The following is a 22,079-nucleotide window of genomic DNA, read 5'->3' on the forward strand; positions in this document are numbered from 1 at the left end:
TAGAAGCTTCTGATAGGCTAATTTACATAATTTGAGTCAATTGGAGGTGTACCTGTGAATGTTTTTCAAGGCCTACCTTCAAACTCATTGCCTCTTTGCTTGACATCATGGGAAAAATCAAAAGAAATCAGCCAAAACCTCAGAAAATTAATTGTAGACCTCCACAAGTCTGGTTCATCCTTGGGAGAAATGTCCAAACCCCTGAAGGTACCACGCTGATCTGTACAAACAATAGTACGCAAGTATAAACACCATGGGACCACACAGCCGTTATACCGCTCAGGAAGGAGACGCGTTCTGTCTCCTAGAGATGAACGTACTTTGCTGCGAAAAGTGCAAATCAATCCCAGAACAACAGCAAAGGACCTTGTGAAGATGCTGGAGGAAACGGGTACAAAAGTATCTATATCCACAGTAAAACAAGTCCTATATCGACATAACCTGAAAGGCCACTCAGCAAGGAAGAAGCCACTGCTCCAAAACCACCATAAAAAAGTGCACATGGGGACAAGGATCATCATTTTTGGAGAAATGTCCTCTGGTCTGATGAGACAAAAACAGAACTGTTTGGTCATAATGACCATCATTATGTTTGGAGGAAAATGGGGGAGGCTTGCAAGCCGAAGAACACCATCCCAACCGTGAAGCATGGGGGTGGCAGCATCATGTTGTGGGGGTGCTTTGCTGCAGGAGGGACTGGTGCACTTCACAAAATAGATGGCATCGTGAGAAGGGAAAATTGTGTATATATTGAAGTAACATCTCAAGAAATCAGTTAAAGCTTGGTCGCAAATAAGTCTTCCAAATGGACCCAAGCAAACTTCCAAATGTATGGCAAAATGGCCTAAGGCCAACAAAGTCAAGGTATTGGAGTGGCCTATCACAAAGCCCTGACCTCAAACCTATAGAAAATATGTCGGCATAACTGAAAAAGTGTGTGAAAGCAAGGAGGCCTACAAACCTGACTCAGTTACACCAGTTCTGTCAGGAGGAATGGGCCAAAATTCACCCAACTTATTGTGTGAAGCTTGTGGAAGGCTACCCAAAACATTTGACCCAAGTTAAACAATTTAAAGGCAATGCTACCAAATAATAATTGAGTGTATGTAAACTTCTGACCCACTGGGAATGTGATGAAAGAAATAAAAGCTGAAATAAATCACTCTCTACTATTATTCTGACATTTCACATTCTTAAAATAAAGTGGTGATCCTAACTGACCTAAGACAGGGAATGTTTTACTGGGATTAAATGTCAGGAATTGTGAAAAACTGAGTTTAAATGTATTTGGATAAGGTGTATGTAAACTTCCGACTTCAACTGTACATTCTGTAGCTACCTCAGTTACCTTGTACCCCTGCACATCAACTCAGTACTGGTACTTCTTGTATATAGCCAAGTTATTGTTATTCTTTATTCACTGTGTATTTATTCCTTGTGTCATTATTTATATTTGCATTGTTGGAAAATGACCTGTAAGTAAGCATTTCAATGTTGTTTATGAAGCATGTGTCAAATAAACTTTGATTTGATTTGTTGGGAGTGGCAAACAGCTTGGATACACTCCACCTTCTTTTAGCCTCTTACTGACAAGACGGTCCACAGGCTTTATTACGGAAGAGGAGGTGAAAGCGTGGTAGGACTAATAATAAAAGGTACTATCTTGTCCCCTAAGGTGCACCATTGGCTGTTTTGAGGTCACACTGCTTGGTCATAATTATGTAGGGGAGAGTTGGGTAAGTTGAGCCATTTTTTACATTCAGCATCACTATTTCAAGAGAAATATAGTATTCTTTCTAACAAAGACACTGTATCTACATTAATTTTCGGATGTTGTTTTTCCCTGGAAATAATCACAATTCATGTAAACATAACAGTTTTGAAAACATAGCTTGTCAAACAAAGTCTCTTGAAAAAAATGAGCATTAAGGAAAGGGTACGTTGAGCCACCTTGGGGTAAGTGGGTGATGGTGTTCTGTGACAGTGGGTGATGGTGTTCTGTGACAGTGGGTGATGGTGTTCTGTGACAGTGGGTGATGGTGTTCTGTGACAGTGGGTGATGGTGTTCTGTGACAGTGGGTGATGGTGCTGGTCGGTCAAAGTTTAATTAATGGATTGGGGGTGTGATATATTGTATATCTTAAATGCATGCCTACATTCATATATAGATCTCTGTTCAATATCACTTATCCTTCCATTTCTTGAGCAGTTGTCTGGGACAGGGATGTTGTTTTGATGTGCCAATTTGTAGGCAAGTTCTCTCCATAAAACTGGTCTGCGAGATTGACATGTTTATCAAGCTCAGACTCCACGTCATCAGATAAGACCTTGTGTGCCTCTACTACTCTATCATAGCTCTCTTTCACACAGGTACGTGGTCCTTTTCTTTTTTGTCAATGTACCATTCAGTCTATTTTCTCCATCTCTTGCTGCTGCTGAATGGACTTCTTCCCTTCTCTCAATTCCTTGGGGGGCTAAACGTGCTGGTTTTACATTTGTATACACTGGGCATGATGATGTCTGCTCTTTAACAATAGTTTAAATGCATGATACATTGCATAAAACTAACAAAATGTTAGAATTTGTATGGTCTATGGTGGCCATTGGCTGAACTTATGTTAACCAACAGACATTGGCTCAACCTACGCCAAGGCAAACATATTGACTATATTAGCCCATACATGATACACTTTCATGATAGGTTTAGGATCTCACATTGTAGCTTATAAACCCCAACTGATGTACAATTATTTTTTTTAAGTACTTTGGTTTAGATACAAGCATCATTAAACCTATAACACAATATATTAATTTAACTATGAAAATCTGTTTTTTGGACCCAACAAGCTCACCACTTTTTCCATGTTGTTTCATCCTTCACATACTCCATGGAATGATTTAATATCTGGTGTATGGACGGTTTCCCAGAAACAAGGGGTGGCTCAACTAACTATTTGGGTCAACTTACCCCACTCTCTCCTACCTATAATGGTACAGTGGGCATACTTTACAGGGTACCACTACAGTGACAAGCATTTGTACCCCTTTAAGTACAATGTGCAACCTTTTTTTCTGAGACTGTGGGATACTGTAAGTGTTAAGTAAACAAACTGTAAACTAATCCAACTGGTAGAACCTGACTAGCAATAGCTGCTGAAAGCGGATTGGTATTCAATTCAGAACTCATATCCCATTGACCCACACCCTAGTACCTGTCATAGCATGCTCAGTGCATATAGAAGTTATACTGTACTGGAAGTGAATTAAGATGGCTAGTCTCTCTCAAACTTTCAGATCTTGTTAAGATGAGAAATCAGGCCTGGGTTAGAAAAACAGACCCTCTAGCTGATTGGCAGCTTTTCATGCAATTGAGAAAGAGATGTACTACCTCAATCAAGAAAGCTAAATCTAGCTGCTTCCTAAGTTCTATCTCAGACTCTACTGGTGATCTGTTAGAATTTGGGAAAACAGTAAATGCACTGAAGCGTGGAAATTCCTCTCCTTCCCTTCTTAAGCAAGTTGTGTCAAACTCTAGCATCATAACTGAGATAAATAAGAATTTATGTTTTTAATCAGTTCCGTCAACTTCTAGTTAATATTTGCTTTCATTACAACAGCTTTGGACTTGTGATGTGCTAGACACCTTGTGCAAGATTGATGTAAAAAATAAATAAAACCCACAGCGGCTGATTTGCTTGATCCTTTCTTGCTGCAGCTTTCTGCTGATCTGATTGCAGAATCTTTAACACTCCATTTTAACCTAACAATTATTTCTGGTACCATCCCCAGGATCTGGATTATCATCCCATTTCAAATTATCTTGCCTAGCAGCAAAAATGATAGAATCCTTTGTAAATATTCAACTTAAATCCCTTTTAACTACGAAATAAAGTACCTTTGATACTTTCCGGACTCCTTGACTTTTTCCACATTGTTACGTTAGCCTTATCCTAAAATTGATTAAATAAAAAAGTCCTCAGCAGTCTACACAATACCCCATTATGACAAAGTGAAAACAGGCTTTTAGAAATATTAACTACTGTTTTTTTATTTCTAATAAAATTAGCAAACATTTCTAAAAACCAGTTTTGGCTTTGTCATTATTGTGTGTGTAGATTGAGGGGAAAAAAAAACATTTTAATCAATTTTAGAATAAGGCTAAAACATAACAAAATGTAGATAAAGTCAAGGGGTCTGAATACTTTCAGAAAGCACTGTGTATTCTAAAATGTACACCAGTCAGTGCTATGACCTGGTCTGAAACCTATCTTCACTACCTCTAGGTTTTAAATTATGTTCTTAATGGTTTGGATAATAAGAAACTCTGTGTCCATGTTTATTGACCTGTCTAATGATGGCTTCAACACTGTGGCTGACTCATTACAGAGGCTTTCATCAATTGGACTTGACCAGTAGCTGGTTTGAAAATCATTTAAAAGGACAGAATACAGAGTATATTTACTGATGGAGTTCAATCAGGTTGTTTAGACAGAACAAAGGGTGTCCACAGTATCCTTGGTCCGAATCTTTTCATTATTTGTTAATCTGTAAAAAAAAAAATAATAATAATAATAATTGTATGAATATTGGCACTGTGGGTATATTCTATTGCCACCACAGCTGACAAGGCTCTGTCAGAGCTTCAATCTGCCTTTATCGCCCTGTAGAAAGCCCTGGTTGAACTGAAGTTCATTCTTAATGCAGGTAAAACCATGTATATGTTATTTTCCAAATCACGTAAACATTTATCTGATGATTTATGTATATGTTTTGGATGGAGACCTCATTGTGTCCCCGCTTATGAATGTCTGCCACTGTATTGAAGCAATTGGATGCAGTTTATCAAAGTGCATTACATTTTATTAAGGGCGATGTGTACTGAACCTATCACTGCATTTTTTATCAGAAAGTAGGCTGGCCCTCCTTGAAGTCTCAGAGTGAAGCATTGTGCTCTGTTTGTCTATAAAGCCCTCTTGCATATGCTTACCTCATTGTTAACCTTCAGACTTATAAGTTACCAAACCCGGACTCAGGAATGGCTAAACCTTGAGAATCCTTCAATACCCTTCACTCTCCTTCCAGACTCACATTAAGCATCTCCAATCCAAAATTAAATCTAGAATTGGCTTCCTATTTTGCAACAAAGCAAACATACCCTCGTAAAACTGACTATCCTACCGATCCTTGACTTCAGCAATGTAATTTACAAAATAGCCTCCAACACTCTACTCAACAAATTTAATGCAGTCTATCACAGTGCCATCCGTTTTGTCACCAAAGCCCCATATACTACCCACCACTGCGACCTGTTTGCTCTCGTTGGCTGGCCCTCGCTTCATATTCGTCGCCAAACCCACTGTCTCCAGGTCATCTATAAGTCTTTGCTAGGTAAAGCATGCCTTATCTCAGCTCACTGGTCACACCATAGCAGCACCCACCTGTAGCACACGCTCCAGCAGGTATATTTCACTGGTTACCCCCAAAGCCAACTCCCCCTTTGGCCGCCTTTCCTTCCAGTTCTCTGGTGCCAATGACTGGAACAAATTGCAAAAATCACTGAAGCTGGAAACTAATATCTCCCTCACTTACTTCAAGCATTTATTTTTTTATTTTTTTATTTCACCTTTATTTAACCAGGTAAGCTAGTTGGGAACAAGTTCTCATTTACAACTGTGACCTGGCCAAGATAAAGCAAAGCAGTGTGACACGAACAACAGAGTTACACATGGAATAAACAAGCGTACAGTCAATAACATAATAGAAAAAAAGGAAGTCTATATACAGTGTGTGCATATGGCGTGAGGTGGTAGGTAATACATTGGCCATAGTAACGATGTAATTACAATTTAGCAGATTAACACTGGAGTGATAAATGAGCAGTTGATTTGCAAATAGAGATACTGGTGTGCAAAATAGCAGAAAGTAAATAAAAACAATACAGGGATGAGGTGGGTAGATTGGGTGGGTGGGCTATTTACAGATGGGCAATCATCTGTCAGGGCAGCTTACAGATCATTGCACCTGTACATAGACCATCTGTAAATAGCCCACCCAACTACCTCTTCCCCATATTGTTATTTTTTGTACCCCAGTATCTCTACTTGCACATTCATCTTCTGCACATCTATCACTCTAGTGTTTAGTTGCTAAATTGTCATTATTTTACCACTATGACCTATTTATTGCCTTACCTCCCTAATCTTACTTCATTTGCACACACTGTATATATACTTTTCTATTGTGTTATTGACTGTACGCTTGTTTATTCCATGTGTAACTCTGTGTTGTTGTTTGTGTCGCACTGCTTTATCTTGGCCAAGTCGCAGTTGTAAATGAGAACTTGCTCTCAACTGGCCTACCTGGTTAAATAAAGGTGAAATAAAAATACTTTTTTTTTTTTTTAAATCCACTGATTTAGGTTCATCTGCTTTTTGTATTTTTGCGCCTCTCATGTGGAATGATCTCCAAACATCCTTAAAGTTGGTCCTTCTAGGGCAATTCAGGCGGATGTTAGAGGGCGTTTTTACTGAAGAATGTGTTTGTTTCATGATTGTATTTAGGTTTTCGTGTTTTGTGTTTGCTTTTCCATGTGTATAAACTGTAGATAAACTGTAGATATGTACAGTACAGGAAAATGTGTGGAGAAGATTAAAAGGTACCACTAGACAAGAGAAATACCTTCCTCTCTCAATAGGCAGGTTTCCAATGACTCAGGTATATTCAACAAAACCACTGTCACAAAAATAACTTGTGGCACGTGTAATGGAAAGGGCAACTAAATAGGAGAAAGGTTCTAAAAGATCCACAAAATGTTTCTGTTTGACAGGAACTTTCTTTGATGGAAAAGTGTTTCTCTAATAAATAATGAATTATATAACCCACTTATGTTTAAAATGCTCATAAAAGTGCAGTAAATGTGTGTAGACAAAACAAGCTGCTCCGTTACTACTCTGCCAGCAGGAGCTCCGGGTGCCCAGGCTGTGCGCCCAGCAGTGGTGGTTCTAGACCATTTCAACTGGGGGGGGCCAAGCTGGGTCCAAAATTGTTGTCACAGGGGCACTGCTAGTGGCGCCCAGTGCTTGGATTGTTTTGTCAGCCATTTGCTATGAGGGGGGACTGCAAAGTAAATGGACATCCTGGGGTGCTGAAATGTGCGCTCAGTTCTTCTGGAACTGGCCTATCAGGTAGTCAACTGTTGGCGCTAAAGAGCAAATTGTACTTAAATTTTTATTTTAAATCATAAAAAGTCATTTGGAGCCTGCTGGATGGATTCTGGGACTTGATAAACTGGACAGCCACATCCAACAGTCGAATAACAGTCAGAGGGATACACTAGCTAGAATCTTCTCACGGACCAGGTAAGACAAAAATGCATGGCTCTATGAATTCCCAATTCGCAACAGCGTATTTTGTTTCAGATGCTAGGTAGTGGACAGGGTGTGTTAACTAAATCATTGGAATTGATGTAACGGATGTGAAACGGCTAGCTTAGTTAGCTAAATAGCATTTCAATCAGTGACGTCACTTGCTCTGAGACCTTGAAGTAGTTGTTCCCCTTGCTCTGCAAGGGCCGCGGCTTTTGTGGAGCGATGGGTAACGACGCTTCGTAGGTGTCAGTTGTTGATGTGTGCAGAGACTCCCTGGTTCGCGCCCGGGTATGGGCGAGGGGACTGTTTAAAGTAATACTGACATAGGCTACATTTCCATTTTTCATATTTTAGGTGTTTTGTTAGTTCTCCTTGAAATGGTCAAATAACTTAAGCATAGATTATTAACTTTATTTCTAATTTGGACATAGTAACTAGTAAAAAAATAATGGCACCGATTGGCCTACAGGGGTCGCTGTTGTAAGCAGTCTCACGAACCCTCATATATGTTGCCCCGTTTGACCTAGAGACTATAAACTTTGTTTCCGCATGTTGAATACATTTGCCACAAGGACCCATAAGGTCGGTCAAGATAAACTTTCCTCCATCTTGGACATTTTGGAAAACGTATTCTCATGAACAAAATAATATCAAAGTTGACAGTTTGATAAAAGCTAAAAGGGATTGGTAAAATCTATCAGTCCCAAGACCCAAGCAAAGAAAATATAATTCTGACCTTCATTTACATGCATATCCAGACCTTATATTTTGCCTCACAATGAACTGAACTGTTTTAAAATGTTATTTTCAGGACAACCAGGACTACACATAGAACACAAAACAATTTGACAAACAGTTGCAATCATAAGTTTTATTGACAAATGTATTAAAAAAAAGTCTGCCAACACAAAAACCTGAAATTTGAATTTATTTGAATGCTGTCGTACAAAAATGGTTTATTCAGTTAGAAATTAATATCCAACTAGTTAGTGACAACTATGTGGAGTTTGTGACAGCAACTACGTGAGCTTATTAATGTATTATAGACACTATGTCCCAGGATTTCCTATGATATTCTATGTCGAAGAACCCCTTACCTTCTAACAACTATTGTGTAGCTTGTGAGCGTCATAGAGCAAAACATGTTACACGTGTTCATGAGAGTCTCAGCTTTTTCATAGATAGCTACAAACTATTAAAAGCGCAAACGATTCTTACTCTACAGGCGTTTTTGTAAAAATAAAAAAAAAGACCAGCTCAGGGCCCCTCCTGGGTCCGCCTTTGTCTCTCAAACTGCTCTAGCTCAGCCCCTTTCAAGAACACATAGTGGTTGTTACCAACTGATGTATAATAAATAGACAAATCCAAAAATGGTACAACCCAGAAGTATGTAGCTTAAACACACAATGTTTAAAAGGGGTTAGAAGCACTAAATCACACCGGTCTTAAGAGATGGCTGAGTTATCGATAAATCAGGAAGTCAGATTTTACGTGTCCATTTAAATCCTTAGTAAATCCTCTCCAATGGCCTGTCAACTTGAGACATTTTAGGGTCATCAAAAACATGACCATGTATAGCATATGTTTGGCATTGATATCATTAAAAACATGAGCATGTATAGCATATGTTTGGCATTGATATCATTAAAAACATGACCATGTATAGCATATGTTTGGCATTGATATCATTAAAAACATGACCATGTATAGCATATGTTTGGCATTGATATCATTAAAAACATGACCATGTATAGCATATGTTTGGCATTGATATCATTAAAAATATGACCATGTATAGCATATGTTTGGCATTGATATCATTAAAAACATGACCATGTATAGCATATGTTTGGCATTGATATCATTAAAAACATGACCATGTATAGCATATGTTTGGCATTGATATCATTAAAAACATGACCATGTATAGCATATGTTTGGCATTGATATCATTAAAAACATGACCATGTATAGCATATGTTTGGCATTGATATCATTAAAAACATGACCATGTATAGCATATGTTTGGCATTGATATCATTAAAAACATGACCATGTATAGCATATGTTTGGCATAGATATCATTAAAAAAGGAGGAAGCTTAACAATTCCCTTTTTTGACTACATAACACTAATGTTTAAAATAATCATAGAAAATCTTCCTCTTGGACAGAGTCAGATTCACTCTTTAGACTCATCACAATGGTTCCTAAAGAGTTTGAAAAAACAACATTGATGCATTCAAAGATGACCACACTATACCAGTAAATGCTTATTAGCACATATGCTAATATGCAAGAAATACTTCTCATGAACTATAGGACTAAATGGCACCAAATTTGGAATATAGGCCCTTGGTACGTCTTAACTTAGCTTTTCTCAAACTAAGGGATTGTCCATTTAAACCACTGTAAATCCACTCCACAGTGGCCTATCAACTTGTGTCATCACTATTATGGCCAGTACCTAAGATGAACCACACTGAATTTGCTATTGACATAAAAATAAACTGTTAACTACTAAATCATTATATATGTAACGCTAATACTCAAAATCATCTGCCATCATCATCTTCTCATGAACCATATGTCAGATTCACTCCAGATTTTATATTTAGACTTCTCTAATGGTTGAGAATGGTTGAGAAGAGAAAAAAATGTTGCAGCACTCAAATATGGCCACATTGTACCTATGTTAGCACAAATGCTAATGCAACAATATATATATATATTATTCACATGAATGAAAAATCAGATTAACTCTCAATTTGGTATATAGACTGATTAGTTGCTGCATTTAAAAGTGGGCCACGCTACACCACTAGATACACCATATGACACCAGGGATATAAGAACTGAACCGATGGACATGGGGCCATGAAATTTGGTATGTAAACCTTATGTACAGTATATGTCCTTAGAAGCTGTGTAAATATAAAGTCACTGCAACCTTTGATGGCTGCACCAGACCAGCTGGTAGCCACTATGGATGTCATTAGCATCCTATGATGCCACTGGTGCCAGAGCAATGACTATTGTCTAATGCAAAAAATATATTAAAAAGTATGGGCAAGCCAAAATAAATATTGTGATTAGTATATCTGTATAATCACATAGTTGCCCTATTATGCGGTATGAACATAGTGAAAAGTGGATCTATTATTCAGGAAGATGAGAAACCCGGAAGTCCTGCCGCTTGCACAGTCTGCGTATTACAGCTGTGAGATTGTAGTGACGTATTTTGGAACGCTGATGTGGAGTGTATCAACTGAGATTGAAATCATTTACACACAAATATTGAATTCCTGGACTTTATTTTGTCAATGATGACCGCAGTGCACACTAATGCTGAAAATATTTCACAAATCTTAACGTAAACCATTAGTCAAATTGACCCCAGAATTGGTATATAAACTCATTACATTAACTAATGACTGTTGCATTAAAAAATAACCAACCTACAGCACTACACTAAACTTCACTTGCATCATCCTTGTGGTATTGAGATAAACATGGTAATGAGGTCACATGATAGTTCCTACATATAGAGTGCTTGCTTTGATAAACAACTGATACGGTCTTTTCTATCATCCTGTGAACCTTGTAGAGGACTTATGGACTTAAATCATTGTGCAACATCATGGGAAAGCTCTGGCCATTGTCTTTCAGCTCGAAAAATAGGATTTCTACTGCTGTGAGCATTTAAATTCTGCCTGTTCAATGTATTTCCATCACATTTTCAAATTGTAGGCTACTGATGGTTGTCATAAAAACTGTGTTAATTAGAAAATTATGAGATTATTATGGACAAGAACAAGATTTATATTTGTCAAATGGCTGCCAATCATCGATCATCACGTCTCCTGAGAAGTTCATCATAACTTATTTCCTCTGTAGCATAATAAACTGCATGCTTTTCCGAGTTGTAGTGGGAGTTGTAGTGGGAGTTGTAGTGGGAGGACCACATATCATATCATCATGTAACTCCAAGTTTCCTTTAACGTCATTCATTTTACCGGCAAAAAAGATCCCACCACGTGGAATGAACAAACTGTCTGTCGACATTTATGAAATTATCTCCTGTTTCCGTCATCTTATTATTGGTTTTTTTTATGCTTCATATAATTTATCCGCATGGGGTAATCATCTTGGTAGCCAACTTGATTCTTCTTGCATGTCCTACTGAGGTGAAAAAGCATTGGATTGGTGTAAACATGGGCGAGAGAGTTTCCTTCCACCAGTCTTAGCATTCATCTTTTTGAATCCAAGTCACATTGAGTTTGACTTTATAATTTAAAGGGCCAATCAGCAGTTGAAACAAAAACAAAGCATTATACCCTTCTAAAATAACTTTGATGTACATAAATGGTCATTTTTCGCTTACATTTTTAAGTATAAAATTACATTTGTTTTCATTGCTTTTTCAAATAACAAATGTGCCTCCTCTGGTCTTGGCACATGTGGTCCAGCCAACAGTTCACAGATAAAGTTCCTATAGGCTAGCCGATACGATGAGATCATAATGAATAAAAGAAGAATGTTTGTATTTGTCAAATGGCAGCCAAGCAACATGCCACCAGGTGTCTATTTATAGTCCCCAGGTCCAGAACAAATTCAAGGAAACACACAGTAGTATACAGAGCCATTAGTGCATGGAGCTCCCTTCCATCTTATATAGCACAAGTGACCAGCAAACCTGGTTCCCAAAAACAAATAAAGCAACACCGCAAGGCACAACACCTCTCCCCCAAGTGACCTACTTGTTGTGTGTATGTACTGACATGTATGTGTAACTGATTGATGCACACACACGCTACATGTTCATGTTTTTAAATGTTTGTAAATTGTAAAGTCTTTGTCTTTAATGTATTTTTCGTGATATGTTGGACCCCAGTAAGACTAGCTGATGCATTTGGCTAATGGGCACCCTAATAAATTAAAGCATCAATCATCATGTCACCAGAATTAAGACCCAGGATATTTATTTGAAAAGAGCACCAAGCTCATCACTGTGCACTTTCACCACTCTGTGAAGTTCATCATAATTTGTAAGGTAATAAATTGCATCCAAGTCATAGGAGGACAACACATATAATCATGTGAATCCAAGTTTACTTCAATATAATGCTTTTATATCAATATTTGCTCATAAATGCATTTTCCATAGCCATTTCATGTGGATTAATTTTAGACACAAAAAGATCCCACCATGTGGAACTAACAAATCGTCTGTCACATTTAGATAATTATACCGCCACTTCCTGTTTCCATCACAGCTGTAGTGATTTTTTTATTCGGTATGACAATTTTTTATTTTACTTTATTTTATTTCACCTTTATTTAACCAGGTAGGCTAGTTGAGAACAAGTTCTCATTTACAACTGCGACCTGGCCAAGATAAAGCATAGCAGTGTGAACAGACAACAACACAGAGTTACACATGGAGTAAACAATTAACAAGTCAATAACACAGTAGAAAAAGAAAAAAACGAGTCTATATACATTGTGTGCAAAAGGCATGAGGAGGTAGGCGAATAATTACAATTTAGCAGATTAACACTGGAGTGAAATGATCAAATGGTAATGTGCCGATAGATACTGGTGTCCCATAGATAGTCCCATAGAAACTGTGGATGAAAACATGGTCTTTGTCTCTATTTCCTGTCTCTTGAATAGAGTTTGTCCAGTCTTATCTCTCCTTTGTTTCTATTTCTCGGGAACAATGAATGTAATGCATAGTACTACCATACCAGCATGTGTGCGATCATCCCTTATCTTTTGTGACTGACACAAATTGTGTAATTTAAATTCTCAAGTTTAGTTTATGAGGCTGCATACATATACAGAACTTATAGGCCAATTGTCACTCTGAGTTTTGCTTTTTCACTCCTTCCAAATAGGGTTAGAAAAACCTTTCAGCTTTTGTATGTCAAGAGACTAGAGGGCACTAAAAGTCATCCAACTACTTTGTTTGTGGGACAGTTGGCAGCTGCTGTACAACTTAAATTAGTCATATGTCCAACCTCTCGTCCTATCAGTTCATGCATGAAAAAGATGGACTAGCCTACCCTGGTGATTCGAGACGCGTGTCACAAGAGCGTTATGTTTTTACAACAACGCATACATTATCCCGTCATTGCCACTCAAAAAACAGTTAAACGTCGACAAAAAAATTGCAATAAAGTCATACAGAACCTTGTTAGAAGGTATGAACAAAACAGCAAGCCTACAGTAGTATTCCTAGCCTACATTGATGAGTAAGTAACTGTCACAAGGATTGAGAATTCAGCTATTCTTGTCTCCCAGTCACCACACAGGAATAATGTGCCATTTACGATCAATTTGCAGTTGTGCTGATTTATTTAAAACATATTTGCCAAACACAATAGCTTTATACTATAGAGCCTTGAGGTGGTAGATTTTTGCCAATGAATGTAAAGCTACTGGCATTGATGAATGTAAAGCTACTGGCATTGATGAATGTAAAGCTACTGGTATTGATGAATGTAAAGCTACTGGTATTGATGAATGTAAAGCTACTGGTATTGATGAATGTAAAGCTACTGGTATTGATGAATGTAAAGCTACTGGTATTGATGAATGTAAAGCTACTGGTATTGATGAATGTAAAGCTACTGGTATTGATGAATGTAGGCTATATCAAGATTAGGGTACAACAGGTTAGGTGGAACTGTAAGACCAAGATTAAGTTACAAGTTTACCGGTTCTGTAAGCACTTTAGCCTACTGAATTTCAGCAACAGAAAAGAGAGCAATTGGTTAAATAAAGAAATACCACGAAATGGAGAGGAATGACAGGCTACTGCAATTTTACATCTAAATTGATTTTTCTTTTGCGATAAATGTTATTTATTCTATAATAAAAGTCAGTTAATACTATACTTTCTGCATTCAGTGAAATATTTTACACAGAAACAGAAAACAGTAGGCTACCATTCACACCCGATTTTGGTTTGCCAATACCCAAAGAAAAAAAAGAACACCTTATGGCACAACGGGGACTGGAGACATTTTTATGCATTTTGCATTATATTTCGCATTTGTATTAAATAGCCTATGTGATATGTGGTTGGGATACAACTGTGATATGTGGTTGTCTCGCCTAGCTATCTTAAGAAGAATGCACTAGCTGTTGGTCGCTCTGGATGGGAGCGTCTGCTGAATGACTAAATTATAAATGTACACCACATGTGACCAAAAGTATGTGGACACCTGCTCCTCAAACGTCTCATTCCAAAGTCATGTGCATCAATATGGAGTTGCCCCCCCCTTTGCTGCTATAACATCCTCCACTCTTCTAGGAAGGCTTTCCACTAGATGCTGGAACATTGCTGCGGGGACTTAATTTCATTCAGCCACAAGACCCAGGTCGGGCTCTGATGTTGGGCGATTCGGCCTGGCTCGCAGTCGGCGTTCCAATTCATCCCAATGGTGTTCAATGGGATTGAGATCAGGGCTCTGTGCAGGCCAGTCAAGTTCTTCCACAGCCTCCCGAGTGGCGCAGTCGTCCAAGGCTGTACCACTAGACAACCTGGTTCGAGTCCAGGCTCTGCCGCAGCAGGCCGCGACCGGGAGACCCATGGGGTGGTGCACATTTGGCCCAGCGTTGTCCATAAGGGGAGGGTTTGGCCTGCAGGGATGTCCTTGTCCCATCACGCTCTAGAGACTCCTGTGGCGGGCTGGGTGCTTGCACTTTGACACGGTCGCCAAGTGTACGTGTTTCCTCTGACACATTGGTGTGGCTGGCTTCTGGGTTAAGCAGGCATTGTGTCAAGAAGCAGTGCGGCTTGGTTGGGTTTCGGAGGACGCACGGCTCTCGACCTCTGTACGGGAGTTGCAGCAATGAGACAAGCCTAACTACCAATTGGATACCACAAAATTGGGGGAGAAATAAATAAATACAAGTTTTTTCACACCAATATCAACAAACCATTTCTGTATGGAACTTGCTTTGTGCACAGGGCATTGGCATGCTGAAACAGGAAAGGGCTTTCCCCAAACTGTACTATAGAATATCAATGTATGCTGTAAGATTTCCCTTCACTGGAACTAAGGGGCCTCGCAAGAACCATGAAAACAGCCCCAGATCATTATTCCTCCTCCACCAAAGTTTACAGTTGGCAGTATGCAGTCGGGCAGGTAGCGTTCTCTTGGCATCCGCCAAAACGCGTTTCCAGAGTCCAATGGCGGCGAGCTTTAAATTGCGCATGGCGCATAGTTAGACTTGTGTGTGGCTGCTAGGCCATGGAAAGCAATTTCATGAAGCTGCCCACAAAACAGTTATTGTGCTGACTTGTCTTCCAGAGGCCGTTTGGAACTCGGTAGTGAGTGTTGCAGCCAAGAACAGACTATTTTTATGCTCTTCAGCACTCTGCGATCCCATTCTGTGAGCTTTTTAATTTATTATTATTTATTTTTTTACTTACATTTAACTAGGCAAGTCAGTTAAGTACAAATTCTAATTTACAATGATGGCCTACCAAAAGGCCTCCTGAGGGGACGGGGCCTGGGATAAAAATAAAATTAAAATAAGTGCAATATAAATATAGGACAAAACACACATCACAACAAGAGAGACAACACAACACTAAGTAAAGAGAAACATCAGACAACATAGCAAGGCAGCAACACATGACAACACAACATGGTACAAACATTATTGGGCTTGTGTGGCCTACCACTTCGTAGCTGAGCAGTTGTTACCCCTAGACATGTCCACTTCACAATAACAGCAATTACATTTAAGCTGGGCAGCTCTGGCAGGGCAGAATTCTTACAAACTGACTTGGAAAGGTGCAGCATTGAAAGTCACTGGGCTCTTCAGTAAAGCCATTCTACTTCCAATGTCTCTAGGGAGATTGCATGGCTGTGTGCTCGATTTTCGACACCTGGCTGAAATAGCCGAATCCACTCATTTGAAGAGGTGTCCACATACTGTTGTGTATATTTTGTATTTGATATGTTGTTTTGTTCACTTTTTGGACCCCAGGTAGAGTACCGCTGCCTCAAAAGCAGCTAATTGGGGATCAAATAATGCTAAAAAGACACGGGCTATTTAATGAAATTGCGTGACACGTGTTTAGAATAGTAAAATCAAACCTGATCTTTGTCGGATTTTCTTCTTCCCGTTCTTCCTTCGCCTCCTTCATGCTCTTTATCCGTCATTACGCACTCTTGCCCCCTCCCTCCCGTCTCTTCTCCCGTCATGTCTAGATGGATTACAGCTTTTGTCAAATTGACGTCAAAAGTAGTTTTTTGTGCATTTTAGCTAAACCTAACCCTTCTCCTAAATGCTATGAAAAGTCAGCTTTTACAAAAGCCGTATCCCTCCTAGACAAAAACCCTCTTCTCCGGCAAGGGGCTAAAATAAATCTCGAATAGGTCCGACGCCAGGACAATAACAGTTCAAATCTAATTTTTAAATTTGAAATTGACTGCTGGAATTGGACCGCATATAGAGCTAGAGCTGCGCTCCCCCACAACCACGGCGCTTCCGAAATAAGTTTACAGAGCTCGATGTAGCTGTGTGTAGGCCTATATAGCCAAGCCCACGACAGGTATGTTGCAGACACGTTGTAGAGATGGGATGATATAGAGCAGGGGAGTGGGAGGAGACCAAATGGTAAATTTATATTTAGGAAGGCCACCATTCTAAAACCAACTGAATCACTCTACAAACAAACCACAGGAGGCTGCAGAGGGGAGAACGGCTCATAATATTTACCAGAATGGAGCAAATGGAATGGCATCATACACCTGGAAATCATGCGTTTGATGTATTTGATAGCTATTCACTATTACTGCTCCATCATTAACACGAGCCAGTGCCAACAGCCTCCTGTGAAACAGCCCCCCCCCCCCCCCCCCACATAACCACAAATAACAATAACTAGCGACCCTGCTTATAAACGTGCATATCGACTTTGCCACTTCAGCATGCTTTTGTGGCACAGTCAATGTCACGCAGGGCTACGGGCCAGAAGGTGGAGGTTTCGCCGACCTCCATGGGCGTGCTCACTCTCGCTGCCTGTTTCATTACACTACGATGTATATTACACTACGCCACTACGGCTGCAGACAATGATCAGCTAGGGGGAATTCAGATTTTCAACATTTTGATGCCATATTATTTTATTTAACCTTTATTTTAACTAGGCAAGTCAGTTAAGCACACATTCTTATTTGCAATGACGGCCTATTTCTAATGATATAAAATATATGCAACACATTTTCCCCCAACAACTTTCTGTGCCAATGCACCACACAACCAATAAACAAAGCATACCGACTTCGGCCACTTCAGTATCATGGTTTGCTTTTTCAACACCACAATAAATAGACTATGTCAATTTCGACAAACAGAAAGTACTTCCTCCCTACCTTGTAGGCCTATGCAGTATCGAATCCTTGCCTTGACAATCTTTGAGTGTTATTAAACTTTTTGTTTTGTTGTAACAGATGTCACTTTCCATTCATCAAATGGCTGTTGCACAGTCTGGATTGATTGATAATTGTGTCAGGTAAAAAAAAAATGTATACAGTATACACAAAGTACACATATTGTTGTGACGGGGATTGCACAATAAAGTCGGGAACTTATTTCCATTGTGGTCCCTGCTTTTTTTTGTACATAAATACATATATAATTACATAGATACAGACAAATTACAGCAGTACAGACAAAAAAAATGTTTGACCTCAAGTTGACTATGAGGGGGGAGTTTAAGAACAAGCTTGCTTTGTCTGGCCTGTAGCTTATTCTTTACATATTTGGGGCTGCTGGTGAACCATGATCTTCAGGCATAATCTAAGTGACACTGGACCAACACATTAGCCAGTCTTTAATAGGTACGAAGGTGTCTGATGAGAGTTCCTGACATATCGTACTGGTCAGAGTTCCTGACATATCGTACTGGTCAGAGTTCCTGACATATCGTACTGGTCAGAGTTCCTGACATATCGTACTGGTCTTACTCTGTCATTTCTGTCATTTTTTCCTTTTTTTCTTGTATTTTTCCTGTGGCATTATCCAAATTGTATTCTTATTCAGACTCTTGAAATATTTGCTCTATACAACCTAAATGTATCCTTAACATGTGAATGTAATTACGGCCTTTGTAAAGACAGCAAATATATATTGTGTATGTTTAGTACATGTTCTTTATATGCTCTTGAATAAAAATGTATGAAAGAAAGGTATGTGTGGAAATACGTAGTGCACATAAAGTACATTTCTGCGGTTAAATTCCCGTGCACCGAATAAAAAACAACAAGTTAAATGGGTTTCCATCGCATTTTTATCTCTAGGCCTACTGATGATTTTGCCACACACATTTTTTTGCAAAGGTATAGCGAATGTGGCCACTCTCGTATTGGCACATGTGCTCTAGCCAACAGCTCACATACAGAGTGGGTATAGCCTACATGATGAGATTATTATGGACAAAAGTGCAAGATTATTTTTATTTATCAAACGGCACCAAACTTCGATCATCATGTCACCAGAATAGACCCTCGATATTTATTGAAAGGAGCATTAAACTCATCAGTATTCACTTTCACCACAACCCTGTGAAGGTCATCATAAATGATTTAATCTGTTGCCTAATAAACTGCATGCTTTCCCATGATGTCGTGACTTATTTATCCAACATGTACTTTACTCGCGTAAAAAAATTGGATGGAAACCTGGTTAATGTTAAACCATTTTGAGGAGGCTGGAATTATATTTTGGACAATGTGCGCATGCGCTTGAAGTATCTAATCGGATTAAAACATTGTGACTCGTTGTTTTTATGCCACATACCACAACAGGTAATACATTTTAAAAGTTAAATGATAAATATTTAGTCTACATGTAAGTGTTAGGTTCTATGTGCGCGAGGAATAGACCCTTGGATTGGAGAGGAGGCAGAGCGCGCATTTAGCGTTCCTGAATAACTAGACCTAACAGGAAGAATGATGATCTACAACAGACAGCACGTCTCAGTATCAAATATAAAAATACATCCAGACTGGCCTGCTACCGCGCCTTTCGAGATCCAAATGGAATGAAACATTCAAATCACAGGCCTTTGTCACCGTTATTCAAATGACATTTTCACTGCAGCCTAGAGTAGAATTTTGTACTCGCTTGAAAACGATAATGCAATTGCAGGTAACCTAAAACAGGTAACCCTAATCGAGTCTTGTATTATTCCACGTCCTTGCTCAAGGCATAGACCAAATTGCACAGTTCTAAGCAATATTGTATCTATACAATTTCAAGCCAACCCCATGGCCATTTCATATAGCGGGTTACCATAGCATGTTTGTGTTAGAGGCTATCTGAAATCCCACAGCTGTGGTCTTGGACTGATTCATGTAAATGTTAGAAATTTCATTTCGAAAATGGATCTTATTGAAAGTCTGTCTTCTCAAACTAACTCTGACATTTTGTTAATTACTGAGACTTGGTTAAAAAAGTATGTGCCAGACTCTGATATGTCTCTAAATGGATATAATGTTTAAAGATCTGACAGTGCTGGCAGAAGTGGAGGTGTCTCAAATTCACAAAGAACAACTTGAATGTTACTGTGTGTATTACCACCTCTGTCCCTAAGCAATTTGAATGGATTGTCCTAAATGTGAGCCTTTGTAATAATGCCCAACTAACGTTATTGGGAGTTTATTGCCCTCCCTTGGCCCTCCCAATTGCTCTTAGCAAATTATCTGACTTGCTAACTATACTCATTCTGAATTTTGGGTGATCTTAACCTGGATTGGTTGATGCCAGTATCAGATAGACTGACATATATTTGTACTGAGCTACATGTAACTCAACTGGTAACTAAATCAGCTTGCCCCAACTTAAAACACCCTGAGAAATCTACTATTTTGGATATCATTCTGAAAGTACAGAGCTAATGGAATCTTTGCTAACAAGCTCAGTGACCATTGTCCCATTGCCTGCATTAGTGATACTAAGCTACCTAAATCATGTATACGCATTATTACAAAGAGACATTTTAGAACTTTCAATGAACAACATTTCCTGTATGACTTGGGGTTGCATGATTGATGTCTGACTCGGATCAGGCCCTTAAACGTTTTACCTCTCTGTTTAACTCTGTTGTAGATAAGAATCCCCCACATAGGAGATGAAGGGTAAAGGACCCATAGTTCACGCATGAATTGTCACAAATATTTTATGAAAGGCTGGATTGACTAATTCTTCCTGTGACTGGCAGTCCTTCAGACATTTGAGAAATAGATGTCTTACTCTGGTTAGATAAGCAAAGTCAATATACTTTTTGAATTATGTATCTGAGTGTGTTGGAAATCCAGGTCAATTCTGGAAAGTGGTAAAATCTTTGAGAAAAAAATCAACCCCCTCATTACCCAAGCAGGTTATGACAGCCTCTGGACCCATTTGGAAAGAAGTAGAGGGTGCTCAACCAATGTGAGTTGAGGTGCAACCTAAAAATGTGTAAACATCATTGGAAAGGAAAAGGCGCAAGGCTCGTTCACCATTAAAAAATCCTACTTTTATTAAGCAAGTTTAAAAGATTTACGCTTTCGGCCTTCAATGGCATTTTTCAGAATAATCACAAAGGGAATAGACAAGTTCATATGGGGCATGGGGCAGACAATTAGGGAGAAAACTCTTAAACTGGTGGCTCTAATGAGAGATGTTGTGGTAGACCATACAGGTTGATACTCAGGGTGTGGGGTACTGTGGTCAATGTCGCCACCTAGTGATGAACTACAGAAGTGGAACCAGTAAAAAATTGGGAAAGCTTTTTTTCAACTGCAGTAGGTGGGGGGGGGGGGGGGGGGGGGGGCTTCACAAAATAATACTATGGTCCTTCTCTAGGTTAAGACCTCTGGGGACTAAAGTATATAAGGAATGGATCCAGAACATCTCTCTGGAACTTTGGTCTTTGTTTTTGCTGACTTATTCAATTCCAAAGTAAAATAACTCACTAAGTGTCCTCACTCTATGAAATGGAGGGCCACTGGGGTGGCTGTTGGGGTCAGCACGTCAAAAGGCACTTCAGTGCTCATACATTCTAGTGCAGGGATCATCAACTAGATTCAGCCCCTTGACAATTTTTTTTCTTGAGCGGAAGGTCGGTGGGCCGGAAACAAAATTACAAATATTTTGTGGATTGCAAAGTGGCTGCAAGAAGCCCAAACAGATATAATGTTTGACTGAAACATATTAATTTTAAACCTTGTTAACATTTGAGAATAATTGGGAACAGATTTCTCACATTAAAATCACTTGGAGCTGATTTCCTGGTGTTTTTACAGTCTTTCATGCCCCCCAAAATAATACAAAATTAAAAATGTCTCTCAGAAAGATTGGGGGGGGGGGGGGGGGCAAATAAAACCACCTGTGGGCAAAAATCAGTTGGGAAACCCTGTTCTAGTGCGTAACTCCCTTGAGGTTCTCCTACAAAAAATAAGCCGCACAGGCAGCGAATCACGTAAATCACGTTGCTAGAATTGCAATTGATGGTACTTTAGATTTGTATGCCTGTTTTGAATGTTATTCTGGCATTAATACGTGTCACATATCAGTTTGCAAACAATATAAAAAATTTAAATCATTGAGTTAATAAAGCCGCATACAAACTTGGTCTCTTTTTTTGCTTTCTTGAGTAAAACAGCTCCAAAATGCAGGTGTTTCATCCTTGCTTTCTGTGGTG

At 39.1% G+C, this 22,079-nt stretch overlaps 1 protein-coding gene across 1 annotated transcript in view; it reads right to left on the bottom strand.

Moving 5' to 3' along the window:
• LOC110538664 (transient receptor potential cation channel subfamily M member 4) overlaps positions 1 to 16,981 on the bottom strand; it is a 61,026-nt gene extending 44,045 nt beyond the window's left edge. The window contains exon 1 of the mRNA XM_036938820.2: positions 16,486 to 16,981. Coding sequence (XP_036794715.1) covers positions 16,486 to 16,593 — 108 coding nt within the window. The 5' untranslated portion in view covers positions 16,594 to 16,981. The remainder of the gene's footprint in view (positions 1 to 16,485) is intronic.
• Positions 16,982 to 22,079: the final 5,098 nt, after the last annotated feature.

The sequence above is a fragment of the Oncorhynchus mykiss genome, chromosome 12 (assembly GCF_057628025.1).
Source record: "Oncorhynchus mykiss isolate SJ-2025 chromosome 12, ASM5762802v1, whole genome shotgun sequence".
In the NCBI taxonomy this organism is placed as follows: Eukaryota; Metazoa; Chordata; class Actinopteri; order Salmoniformes; family Salmonidae; genus Oncorhynchus; species Oncorhynchus mykiss.